This window comes from Bubalus bubalis, chromosome 20 (genome assembly GCF_019923935.1).
Source record: "Bubalus bubalis isolate 160015118507 breed Murrah chromosome 20, NDDB_SH_1, whole genome shotgun sequence".
Classification (NCBI taxonomy): domain Eukaryota; kingdom Metazoa; phylum Chordata; class Mammalia; order Artiodactyla; family Bovidae; genus Bubalus; species Bubalus bubalis.
The window spans coordinates 39,363,096-39,375,334 of NC_059176.1; the positions used below are offsets into that span (position 1 = coordinate 39,363,096).

At 38.2% G+C, this 12,239-nt stretch overlaps 1 protein-coding gene across 5 annotated transcripts in view; it reads right to left on the reverse strand.

Moving 5' to 3' along the window:
- Window positions 1-12,239, reverse strand: part of HYKK (hydroxylysine kinase) — a 35,006-nt gene that overhangs the window by 3,406 nt on the left and 19,361 nt on the right. For 3 of the 5 annotated variants that reach the window (XM_006044385.4, XM_006044386.4, XM_006044384.4), the window contains one exon: window positions 429-2,444. The exons of 1 other annotated variant lie outside the window; for it this stretch is intronic. In XM_006044385.4, coding sequence (XP_006044447.2) covers window positions 1,984-2,444 — 461 coding nt within the window. In that variant the 3' untranslated portion in view covers window positions 429-1,983. Of the gene's footprint in view, window positions 1-428; window positions 2,445-12,239 lie in introns of those variants that run through there. One more of the 5 variants, XM_006044388.4, reaches the window with a different exon arrangement.

Sequence of the window (12,239 nt, forward strand, 5' to 3'; positions counted from 1 at the left end):
CTCATCCTCTGTCGTCCCCTTCTCTTGCCCCCAATCCCTCCCAGCATCAGAGTCTTTTCCAGTGAGTCAACTCTTCGCATGAGGTGGCCAAAGTACTGGAGTTTCAGCTTTAGCATCATTCCTTCCAAAGAAATCCCAGGGCTGATCTCCTTCAGAATGGACTGGTTGGATCTCCTTGCAGTCCAAGGGACTCTCAAGAGTCTTCTCCAGCACCACAGTTCAAAAGCATCAATTCTTTGGTGCTTAGCCTTCTTCACAGTCCAACTCTCACATCCATACATGACCACAGGAAAAACCATAGCCTTGACTAGACGGACCTTTGTTGGCTCCAAATAGTTAGTGTCAAATTGTTTAATGTGAGGGGAAAACCCCACATGTTTAGAGTCAGAATTATTGAGAGTAGAAAGAGTTTTCTTTTAAATACTTAATACTCAATAAATATTGGTTTTTATTATACACTGCTAAACAGTACAGCAGGAAGGATATGGATTTGATCGTCATTTACTGATCTAAAATTCTGATTCCTAAGTATCAGATCACTGACTGAATATGAGAGGCAAAAAGAAAGGTACTCCAGTATTCTGAGTTTGGGTAACCTAGTTCATTCACTTAGTAGACATTTATTAAGTCTTTTATATGTGCCAAGCCCTGTGCTAAGAACTTTGCATTAATCGCTAAGAAATCCTCACACTTACTCCTTCAAGTAAGTGTTACAGGAACTGTAAGATAGGTGCTACTTCACCTTCACAGACAAGGAAACTGAGGCACAGAGAAGTTAAAGATGAACATAAGAATGATACAAATGAGTGATACAAAATTCAGAGACCTAGTTTGGAGAGAATAGATAGCTCTGTAGGTAGGTTGTTAAATGGTTTTACATATATATTCTCATATATATCAAAAGAGATAACTACTAAAAAGGTGTTTGAATGGCCAGGGTTCTAGACTTGAGTCGTCCACAGAGAATGGAGAGCTACAAATGACACGACTAAGTAAATGACTATTTACTGTTCATCACACTAAGGGAGACATGACCAGAAATCAGTGAAGGAAATACAGTGTATGAATCAAGTCAGGTTTACATAAGCTATGTTCTCCAATATTATATATTCATATGAAAAGAAACATAAATGGTACAGGATTTTAAAATATCTGCTTGGGGTCTTTCTTGGTATCAGCGTGAAAACTATTTAGATACCTCATGAGTTAGTGGCCTTGTCTGGGTGTCTTATTTGCTTACTTGCAGTTCCAGTGAGTGCTGGCATCTGCCTCTGGAGTTTCAGTTTCAACTGCCCTCTCAGACAAGTTAAAGCTTTCTCTTATGAATACTACATCTGTTTTCTCCTGAGGCCTCTTAGTGTGTGCCTTATTTTCTCCAGCCTTTCTTCTAGGATACATTAATTTGAAAATATTTTTAAAGACCATGGGAAAGGTACTATACCAGTGTAAGAATTGATGAAAGACAAAAAAACAATGTACATGGTTTCTGCCCTCAAATAGCTCTTAGACTAGATGACTACACAGCCATCACCCATGACACCAAGTGATGTGCTGTACAAAAGGCAGAGTTCAAAGAGATTCTGAACAATGAAGAGATGGGAGAAGGCTTCCCAGAACTGGTGATACGTTAACTAGGTCTGTATGTTGCATTCACTTATCTAAAATATGTGAATATGTCTGTACATATATAGTCCTTTGAAAGTTAAAAAAAAATCATTGATCTTGAGAGATTATTTGACTCAAAATATCACTCTGCATGTTTGATACACAAGGCAAGTGAAACCCATAGAAAGACATGCTTTCTCATGCAGTACTTTCTTAGGTTAAAAAAATGGTCATGAAATTATTAGAAGACCTTAGTGGTTACATGTGCATTGATATGTTTCATCAATTCATCTTTAACTGTGCAGGAAAACCCTTTATGGAATTAGATTAGGTCCTATTGGTTCTTTGTTACCCAAGTTAATGTGAATTTTTATCTAGTCACATGGAGATCCCAGATTCATAGGACTTGGCAGTTTGAAACCAGATTTCTTCTACAGCTTTCTGGCCCATGTCAAACATTTGCTGTAAGTGCTTCCACCCGGTTTTTGCAGTAATCATGAGATATTCTTCATTCTCTGGGTATAGCTGGCAAGAGTATGCAGCTAGGACAAGTGACTGACAAAAACGACTGCATACAAGTAGAAACAAAGCACCTCTCTCCACAGGAGTCAGTGGGACCACACTTTCAAACCCAGCAAGGACATGGCCTCCTACTTGTATAGGAGTCTTGCTTTCAATCATCATGTACATGATGGTGATCGCCACTTCAAACACATAGTAACCGTAGCTCATGTCATCAAAATCTAAAATCCCAGACACCTGATATACGGCATCTCCAAAGGCTGACTCGCTGGACACTATTAAAATGTTGTGGTCGTTAAGATCTCCGTGATTGATACCTGAAAGGAGAAAAATTAAGCCAAGTAACAACAGGTGTTTAATACCCTAGTTCATTCTCTTTCCATTACTCTTTCTCAGATGGTGATGGTGGTTGTGTCACTAAGTCATGTCCAACTCTGCGACCCCATGGACTCCTCTGTCAGTGGGATTTCCCAGGCAAGAATATTGGAGTGGTCTGCCATTTCCTTCTCCACTTTCTCAGGTTTGGGCATTCAAATAATTTGATGAGCAATCAGAGATAAAGAGCTAAACCCTCTTTTTCTTGAGAAATAAAACAATTTCCTCTGAAAAGGATAAAAGCAGTTAATTTTGGTGGTTGCTTTTGCTTTTCATCAATACAAGGACAGAAGAGGGAGACTGTAGTCATTGCAAACACCTAATTTTGGCTCTGAGCCAATGAAAATTGAAATGTTTCATCAATTCATCAAAAATGAAATGTTTCATCTTTAAGTTCTTTACCCTTTACTTGTCTAATATATATAGATATATGCATATATACATTCATGTTATTATAAGAAGCAAAGAGTCCTAGAATGGACCAGATGTGCCTTTATTTTAACCTAGAAAAGAAATTTCTGATGCCAAAGTAATTCTGAATTTCTCTAGTCTTCTGATAACTGGAATAGATGATGTTATTTTAAGTCAGTACCACTCAAAGTGGGGGCCTGTGGATAGTGCTGGCCCACAAACTGTTATTAGTCTGCATGAGAATAAAAACAGACATTGAGACTGTTTTATTTTTCATCAAAGAGTATGACGGGGCCTTATCTCATTAACAGTATAGCCCAGTTTGGGTGTTGTCATACTCGCATGGTAAATCATGTGTGGTATGAGCCATGAACTAATCTTGAACAGTAGGGCCAAATGTATCAGGCTGCAGGGAGTTGGGAGAAAAACCCAAACTTGTCTTTTACCATGGAGAGTTTGAGAAGCACTAATTTAAACCACTGATTGAGGATTGGGAGGAGATGGTGATGTCTGTGCACACTGTCACATACTTTATAATAAGTGCATGATACAAAGTCCAGAATATTAGCTTTTAAATATAACACTGATTTCTTCTCTATGACTTCAGATCAGATCAGTCGCTCAGTCGTGTCCCACTCTTTGCAACCCCATGAATCGCAGCACGCCAGGCCTCCCTGTCCCTCACCAACTCCCAGAGTTCACTGAGACTCACTTCCATCGAGTCAGTGATGCCATCCAGCCATCTCATCCTCTGTCGTCCCCTTCTCCTCTTGCCCTCAATCCCTCCCAGCATCAGAGTCTTAGGGTTGTGTAAATCATGCTTAAGTGATGTAGCACAGTTGGTGGACTATAGAAGCAATGAATATTAGTGTAAACTACATGTTTCTGATATGATGGTGGGCAAGAATCCCTTAGAAGAAATGGAGTAGCCATCATAGTCAACAAAAGAGTCCAAAATGCAGTACCTGGATGCAATCTCAAAAATGACAGAATGATCTCTGTTCATTTCCAAGGCAAACCATTCAATATCACGGTAATCCAAGTCTAAGCCCTGACCAATAATGCTGAAGAAGCTGAAGTTGAATGGTTCTATGAAGACCTACAAGACCTTTTAGAACTAACACCCAAAAAAGATCTCCTTTTCATCATAGGGGACTGGAACGCAAAAGTAGGAAGTCAAGAAACACCTGGAGTAACAGGCGAATTTGGCCTTGGAGTACAGAATGAAGCAGGGCAAAGGTTAATAGAGTTTTGCCAAGAAAACGCATTGGTCATAGCAAACATCCTCTTCCAAGAACACAAGAGAAGACTCTACACATGGACATCACCAGATGGTCAACCTTGAGATCAGATTGATTATATTCTTTGCAGCCAAAGATGGAGAAGCGCTATACAGTCAGCAAAAACAAGACCGGGAACTGACTGTTGCTCAGATCATGAACTCATTTTTGCCAAATTCAGACTTAAATTGAAGAAACTAGGGAAAACCACTAGACCATTCAGGTATGACCTAAATCAAATCCCTTACGATTATACAGTGGAAGTGAGAAATAGATTTAAGTAAGAAATAGATTTAATCTAGAAATAGATTAGATCTGATAGAGTGCCTGATGAACTATGGATGGAGGTTTGTGACATTGTACAGGAGACAGGGATCAAGACCATCCCCAAGATAAAAAAATGCAAAAAAGCAAAATGGCTGTCTGAGGAGGCCTTACAAATAGCTGGAAAAGAAGAGAGGTGAAAAGCAAAGCAGAAAAAGAAAGATATACCCATTTGAATGCAGAGTTCCAAAGAATAGCAAAGAGAGATAAGAAAGCCTTCCTCAGTGATCAGAGCAAAGAAATACAGAAAAACAATAGAATGGGAAAGACTAGAGATCTCTTCAAGAAAATTAGAGATACCAATGGAACATTTCATGCAAAGATAGGCTCAACAAAGGACAGAAATGGTGTGGACCTAACAGAAGCAGAAGATATAAAGAAGAGGTGGCAAGAATACACAGAAGAACTATACAAAAAAGATCTTCACGACCTGGGCCACAGGACTGGAAAAGGTCAGTTTTCATTCCAATCCCAAAGAAAGGCAATGCCAAAGAATGCGCAAACTATCACACAGTTGCACTCATCTCACACGCTACTAAAGTAATGCTCAAAATTCTCCAAGCCAGGCTTCAGCAATACATGAACCATGAACTTCCAGATGTTCAAGCTGGTTTTAGAAAAGGCAGAGGAACCAGAGATCAAATTGCCAACATCTGTTGGATCATCAAAAAAGCAAGAGAGTTCCTGAAAAACATCTATTTCTCCTTTATTGACTATGCCAAAGCCTTTGACTGTGTGGATCACAACAAACTGTGGAAAATTTTGAAAGAGATTTGAATACCAGACCACCTGACCTGCCTCTTGAGAAATATGTATGCAGGTCAAGAAGCAACAGTTAGAACTGGACATGGAACAACAGACTGGTTCCAAATAGTGAAAGGAGTATGTCAAGGCTGTATATTGTCACCCTGCTTATTTAACTTATATGCAGAGTACATCATGAGAAAGACTGGGCTGGAAGAAGCACAAGCTGGAATCAAGATTGCCGGGAGAAATATCAATAACCTCAGATATGCAGATGACCTAGATAGCATATTGAAGAGCAGAGACATTACTTTGCCAACAAAGGTCCATCTAGTCAAGGCTATGGTTTTTCCAGTGGTCATGTATGGATGTGAGAGTTGGACTGTGAAGAAAGCTGAGAGCCAAAGAATTGATGCTTTTGAACTGTGGTGTTGGAGAAGACTCTTGAGAGTCCCTTGGACTGCAAGGAGATCCAACCAGTCCATTCTAAAGGAGATCAGCCCTGGGAGTTCTTTGGAAAGAATGATGCTAAAGCTGAAACTCCAGTACTTTGGCCACCTCATGCGAAGAGTTGACTCATTGGAAAAGACTGTGATGCTGTGAGGGATTGGGGGCAGGAGGAGAAGGGGACGACAGGGGATGAGATGGCTGGATGGCATCACCAACTTGATGGACGAGAGTCTGAGTGAACCCCAGGAGTTGGTGATGGATAGGGAGGCCTGGCGTGCTGCGATTCATGGGGTCGCAAAGAGTTGGGCACGACTGAGCGACTGAACTGAACTGATGCAGATGACACCACTCTTAAGGCAGAAAGTGAAGAAGAACTAAAAAGCCTCTAGATGAAAATGAAAGAGGAGAGTAAAAAGTTGGCTTAAAGCTCAACATTCAGAAAACTAAGATCCTGGCATCCGGTCCCATCACTTCATGTCAAATAGATGAGGAAACAAAGGAAACAGTGGCAAACTTAATATTTTTTGGCTCCAAAATCACTGCAGATGGTAACAGCAGCCATGAAATTAAAAGATGCTTACTCCTTGGAAGGAAAGTTATGGCCAACCTAGACAGCATATTAAAAAGCAGAGACATTACTTTGCCAACAAAGGTCTGTCTAGTCAAGGCTATGGTTTTTCCAGTGGTCATGTATGGATGTGAGAGTTGGGCTATAAAGAGAGCTGAGCACCAAAGAATTGATGCTTTTGAACTGTGGAGTTGGAAAAGACTCTTGAGAGTCCCTTGGACTGCAAGGAGATCCAACTAGTCCAGCCTAAAGGAAATCAGTCCTGAATATCCATTGGAAGGACTGATGGTGAAGCTGAAACTCCAATACTTTGGCCACCTGATGCGAAGAACTGACTCATTGGGAAAGACCCTGATGCTGGGAAAGACTGAAGGCAGGAGGAGAAGGGGATAACAGAGGATGAGATGGTTGGATGGTATCACTGACTCAATGGACATGAGTTTGGGTAGACTCTGGGAGTTGCTGATGGACAGGGAGGCCTGGCGTGCTGCAGTCCATGGGGTTGCAAAGAGTTGGACACGACTGAGCAACTGAACTGAATTGAACATGTTTCTGATATGGGGATTCATCATGATTGATGGCATGTCATAGTTTCACTGACAATATTTTTTCTTCCCTAGAGGTTCATAAAACAATTTGATATTTGTACAGTGAAACGGTATTTTAGAATCAATGAAATAAAGTATTTCATGAATGCAATCTGTATATGTGGAAACCTCTCTCATTTCATTACTTTTTTTCACATGTCCAGTGGCCTATTAAGAAATGATACAGCTACTTAGTGCTTGGAATAAAATAACAGAAGTAGCCGAATTTGAGAATTAATAAAAGGAAAGAGTTCTGATCAAGATGGCAGAGTGAATTCATACTTTGATAACCCCAATATACATATCAATGATAAAAGTAAAAAAGAGAAATCAATCGATATACAGCCAGCCTCAAAACCAAGACAGATTTATACACTACAAACAGAATAGAAATGCCAAGCACAAGTGAGCAGTCAGCAGGAATAAAGCCACAGGCTTGCCTATTGTGTTCCAGAGCAGCACTATGCTTTCCCCTTTGAGAGAAGGAACTTAAAATGCTACCTGCTGGGTGGGAAACACGCTCACCACGTGCAACTGGAGGCAGTGAAGAGGGCCTCGTAACTCATAAAAGCAGGGCCAGACCTGCTACCAGCCCACTGCTTAGACTACTGCAGTTCCAAGGAGGGAGAAGGACAGAAATATAGCCTTGAAACCCAATGCGAAACCTGGGTGCTATGTGAATATATCCTGTGCCCAGTTACTGAAGTTACTGAAGTCTTTGGTTTAGTGTCTATGGTCAGTTTCTTGTTCTTGCTCATGGAAACTTATTTCCCTGTGTGCTGATATAGAATATGGCCCAAGGCAGTTACTGTAGAAAAGCAGTCAAGAAGAACTTCTAAAATGGAAAAATACAATGAATAAATTAAGAACGCAATGATTGGGTTTAAGAGATTAGACATAGCTAAAGAGATTCAATAAACTACAGAATAGGATAGAAACTTATCCAAATGCAGCATGGGCAGAGAAAAAGAGAAGGTAATATACACAGAGGATTCAATGAGAAGGCGTAATATGAGCTTAATTGGAGTCTCAAAAGGAGGAAAAAAAAGGGATAAAGATGCAGAGGCAAGAATTTTCTATAAGTGATGAAAGACAATGTTCACACACAGGTTTGAAAATCCCAAGTAAGGTAAAAAAAAAAAATCTGAAAAGCAACTCAAAGGAGAAAAAGACACATTATCTTCAGAGAAACAACAGACTTAGAGCTGGCCTCTCAGCAGTGATGGAAGCTAAAAGACAGTAGAATTCTAAAATTCTAAACCCATGAGATCTAAAATTCTATAGGCTGTGAAAATATCCTTCAGGAATGAAGACCAAATAAAAACATTTTCAGACAAAATCAGAGAAAGTTTACCATTAGAGAACTGCATTAAAGGAAATTCAGAAAGATGTATTTTGGGCAGGAAGAAAATGATTCCAGACAGAAGGTTTGGGGTGCTGGAAGATAAACAGTGAATTTATAAGTAAATCTAAATAAACTTGACTCTAAAACAAAAATAATAATGTTTTTGGTGGTGAAAATATATAGAATGAAAGTCTACTAAAACAGTAGCATATGAGTCAAGAAAGAGATAAATGGAATTAAATTATTTTAAGGTCCCTGTATCAGACTTTGATAAGTTGAAGTAGCATGTTAGACTTTATAAGGTAATCATTCAAAGTATATAATTTTCTGGAGAGAGAGAAAAAAAGACAAAAATAATTAGCACAAAAACAATTCACTCAAAAGAAGGGAGAAAGAAAAGAAAAAATGTGAAAGAGAGAAAAAATCAAGTGAACAAAATATAAGATGGGATAGCTATATAATGTCAGATGGAGTGGATATTAAGGCAAAAAACAAGATAAATAAAGAAGGATACTTTATATTGATAAAAGATTCAGTTTTCTAATAAGATGACAATTCTAATTTTAGGTGCACAGTGCCTTGAAATATATAAAGCAAAATCTGACAGAAATAAAAATAAAAATAGGCAATTCACAGTTAGAGTGGGAGATTTTAAATACACTTGTTTTGATCATTGTTAGAGCAAGCAGACAAAAAGGTAAGCCAACGGTATAGAAAATTTAAACAACAAGATTAATAGATTTGACCTACTGGACATATTTGTACCCAACACCTACTGAATAAATTCTGTTTAGCATACAGGGAGCACTTAAAAAAATTACCAAATGCTTCATTATGAAGTAAATGTTAAGAAATTTCAAAGTACTGAAATCATATAGAGCTGTTCTGCCCCACATGATAGCCATTGGTCATAAGTTGCCTTTTAAATTCATTAAGATTAAATAAAATGGAAAGTTCAGTTCCTTAGTTGCACTAGCCAGATTTCAAGTGCTCAGTAGCCACACAGAAGCTATTATATTAGATAGCACAGATACAGAACATTTCCATTGTTGAAGAAAATTCTACTGGACAGCACTGATACAAAGGCTATTCTCTGACCATAATGCAACAGTAGAAATCAACAGTAAAAGGATAACTAACATTTTTATCACATATATCTTTTATTGGCCTATATAAATGGAGAGATAGACCAATGTTCATGGATTAGATTACTCAATCTTATAAACACACACATTTTCTCCAAATATATATATGTATTATATGTATTCAGTCCACATCTAGCCAAAATCTCAACAAAATTTTTCTTTAAACATGACAAGCTGATTTCAAAATTGATATGGCAATGTAAAAAATACCAAAAAAAAAGTCAAGACCCTCTTAAAGAAGAACAAGAAAATGCAAGGACATGTTTTATCAGATATGAAGACTTTAAAAGTCCAAGAAATTAAGATAGTGTAGTAATCTTTAGGGATGCTCAAAGATTCCAGTTATCTTCCTTCCAGGAACATGCTGGGTTGTCAGTTCCCTGTTTTCCAAAAGTTGTTAGCAGCAGGGTGGTATTTTTTGGCCACTACATGTAACAGAAGTGACATCACTTCAGGGCAGATGCTTTAAGATTCAGCATACAATCTGCTACATTCTCTTTGTCCATACCAATGTCCCAGCTGGTGAAAGTTTTATCAGTCTAAATCCCAAAGAAAGAATACACATAGCCCCAGTCAATCAAGACCTGCAGCTTGTGTTGGAACTAAACCTTTGTTATTTAAGTCCACAAGAATTTGGGGGTTATTTGTTACTGCAGCATAACCTAGCCTAGCTGATACACAATGTGCTATGGGTGCAGAGATAGACAAATAGACCAATAGAGCAAAATACAGTCCAAAATCCTATTTGATTTACAATAGAGCTGGCACTGGAAAATAAAGGGGAAAACATGGCTTTACAATAAACGTTGGTGAGAAAATTTATCAGCCTTAAGAAAAATCACACTGTATATAAAAATAAATTCCAGATGTATTATAGTCCTATTATAAAGGAAAAAAATGTTTTTTAAATTTTGGGGGGCTCCAAAATCACTGCAGAGGGTGACTGCAGCCATGAAATTAAAAGATGCTTTCTCCTTGGAAGAAGAGCTATGATCAACCTAGACAGCATATTAAAAAGCAGAGATATTACTTTGCCAGCAAAAGATCTGAATAGGCACTTCACAAAATAATTTATCCAAATGGCCAGTAAATTGGGAACTACACATAAAAACCACAATAAGCAAACATTACACACATCAGATTGGAAGTCTGATGGTGCCAAGATTGTAGAGGAATAAACTCTGCTAGTAGTAGTACAAAGTCATAAAATTGTTTGGCATATCTCTGAAGTTGAATATGGACATGAACCATGGACCTAGCAATCCTACCCTTGAGCTCATGAAGTCATATACCCAAAGAACTCATGAACACATATACCAAGAGACACAAGAAGATTCATAGAGCACTGTTCTTAACAGACTAGAACTGCAAACAACTCAAATATCTTTGAAGAGAGGAATAGCTAATGTGTGGTATATTTATGAATCACGTGCTCTACAGTAATAAAAGTCACATGCGATAATGCAGTAATACTGCAGTCACATGCAGTAATAAATGGTCACATGCAACAACATGGATAATCTTAGAGAAGTAATTTTAAGCAAAAAAAAAAAAAAAAAAGGCTGGGAGGAAGACACAAGTGACTATATACTGTAGGGAGACAGACAAGAGCAGGGAGACCAGTTAGGAGGCTACAGCAATAATCCTTAGTCTTTGGTGTTTTTTTAATGGCAGCCTGAGCCAACTAATACAGAAAGCAGAGGACAAGAGGATGTGCACTGCCTAGCCTTGGCTTTGCAAGAGACACCCCCTTTGACTAGTACTTCATGTTGGGTCAGAAAGCTCATTACACCCCAAAGAAATTGTTGCCCATGTACTTAAGGAGATATGCCTTGGCATGCTCATTGCAGCATTATATATATATATATATATATATATATATATATATTCACTACTGTATCCCCACATTAAGAACAGTGCCTGGTATATAGAATGCACTACTCAAGCAATATCTGCTGAATAGGTGAATGCTCTTAATATAGAAAATTCTAGAATTGGAAAGGCCTTTAGACATTGACCACACTATCTAAAGTTCTAAATGACTCTGACCATCAATGAACAAATGGGGAAGAGCTCAGAGAAAAATGACAAGTTGCCACTATCAGGCTGAGAGAGGACCCCCAACTCCAGTCCAGACCTCTTTCACATAGTAAGTGTCTGAAAGTGACTTGTTGGCCATCCAGAGGAGTAGCTCTCCATTTTTTTTCCTTTAAATATATATATATATATATATATATATATATATATATATATAAAGGAACCCACCTAAAAATCCATTAACAAGAGAATAGACTCCAAAAATTACATTCAAACAAATCAGAGTGTACACATACCCACACACACACACACACAATGGAATATTATTCAGCAGTTAAAACTCATCAACTAAATGAACTAGAACTACATCTGTTAAATGGATCAATCTGAAAAACATAATGTTGAATAAAAAATCAGTTTGCAGGATGATAATATACAGTGTGATGCCATTTATCTAAAGTCTGAAAGTATGCAAAATACTATAAAGGTAATTTATAAATACATATGTTATAATATTAAAGGGCTTCCCTTGTGGCTCAGCTGGTAAAGAAGCCGCCTGCAATGTGGGAGACCTGGGTTCAATCCCTGGGTTGGGAAGATCCCCTGGAGAAGGGAAAGGCTACCCACTCCAGTATTCTGGCCTGGGGAATACATGGACTGAATAGTCCATAGGGTAGCAAAGAGTTGGATACAACTGAGTAATATGAAAAGATGTATGCAAATTTAGTAGGGAGGGGAGAGGCAGAATCATGTAAATTTAGAGGGGCTTCAAATTTAGCAAGTTTAAGGGAGATGAAAGTATTATTCTTTAAAAGCAATAGGACCAAATATGACAAAGTCATTTGA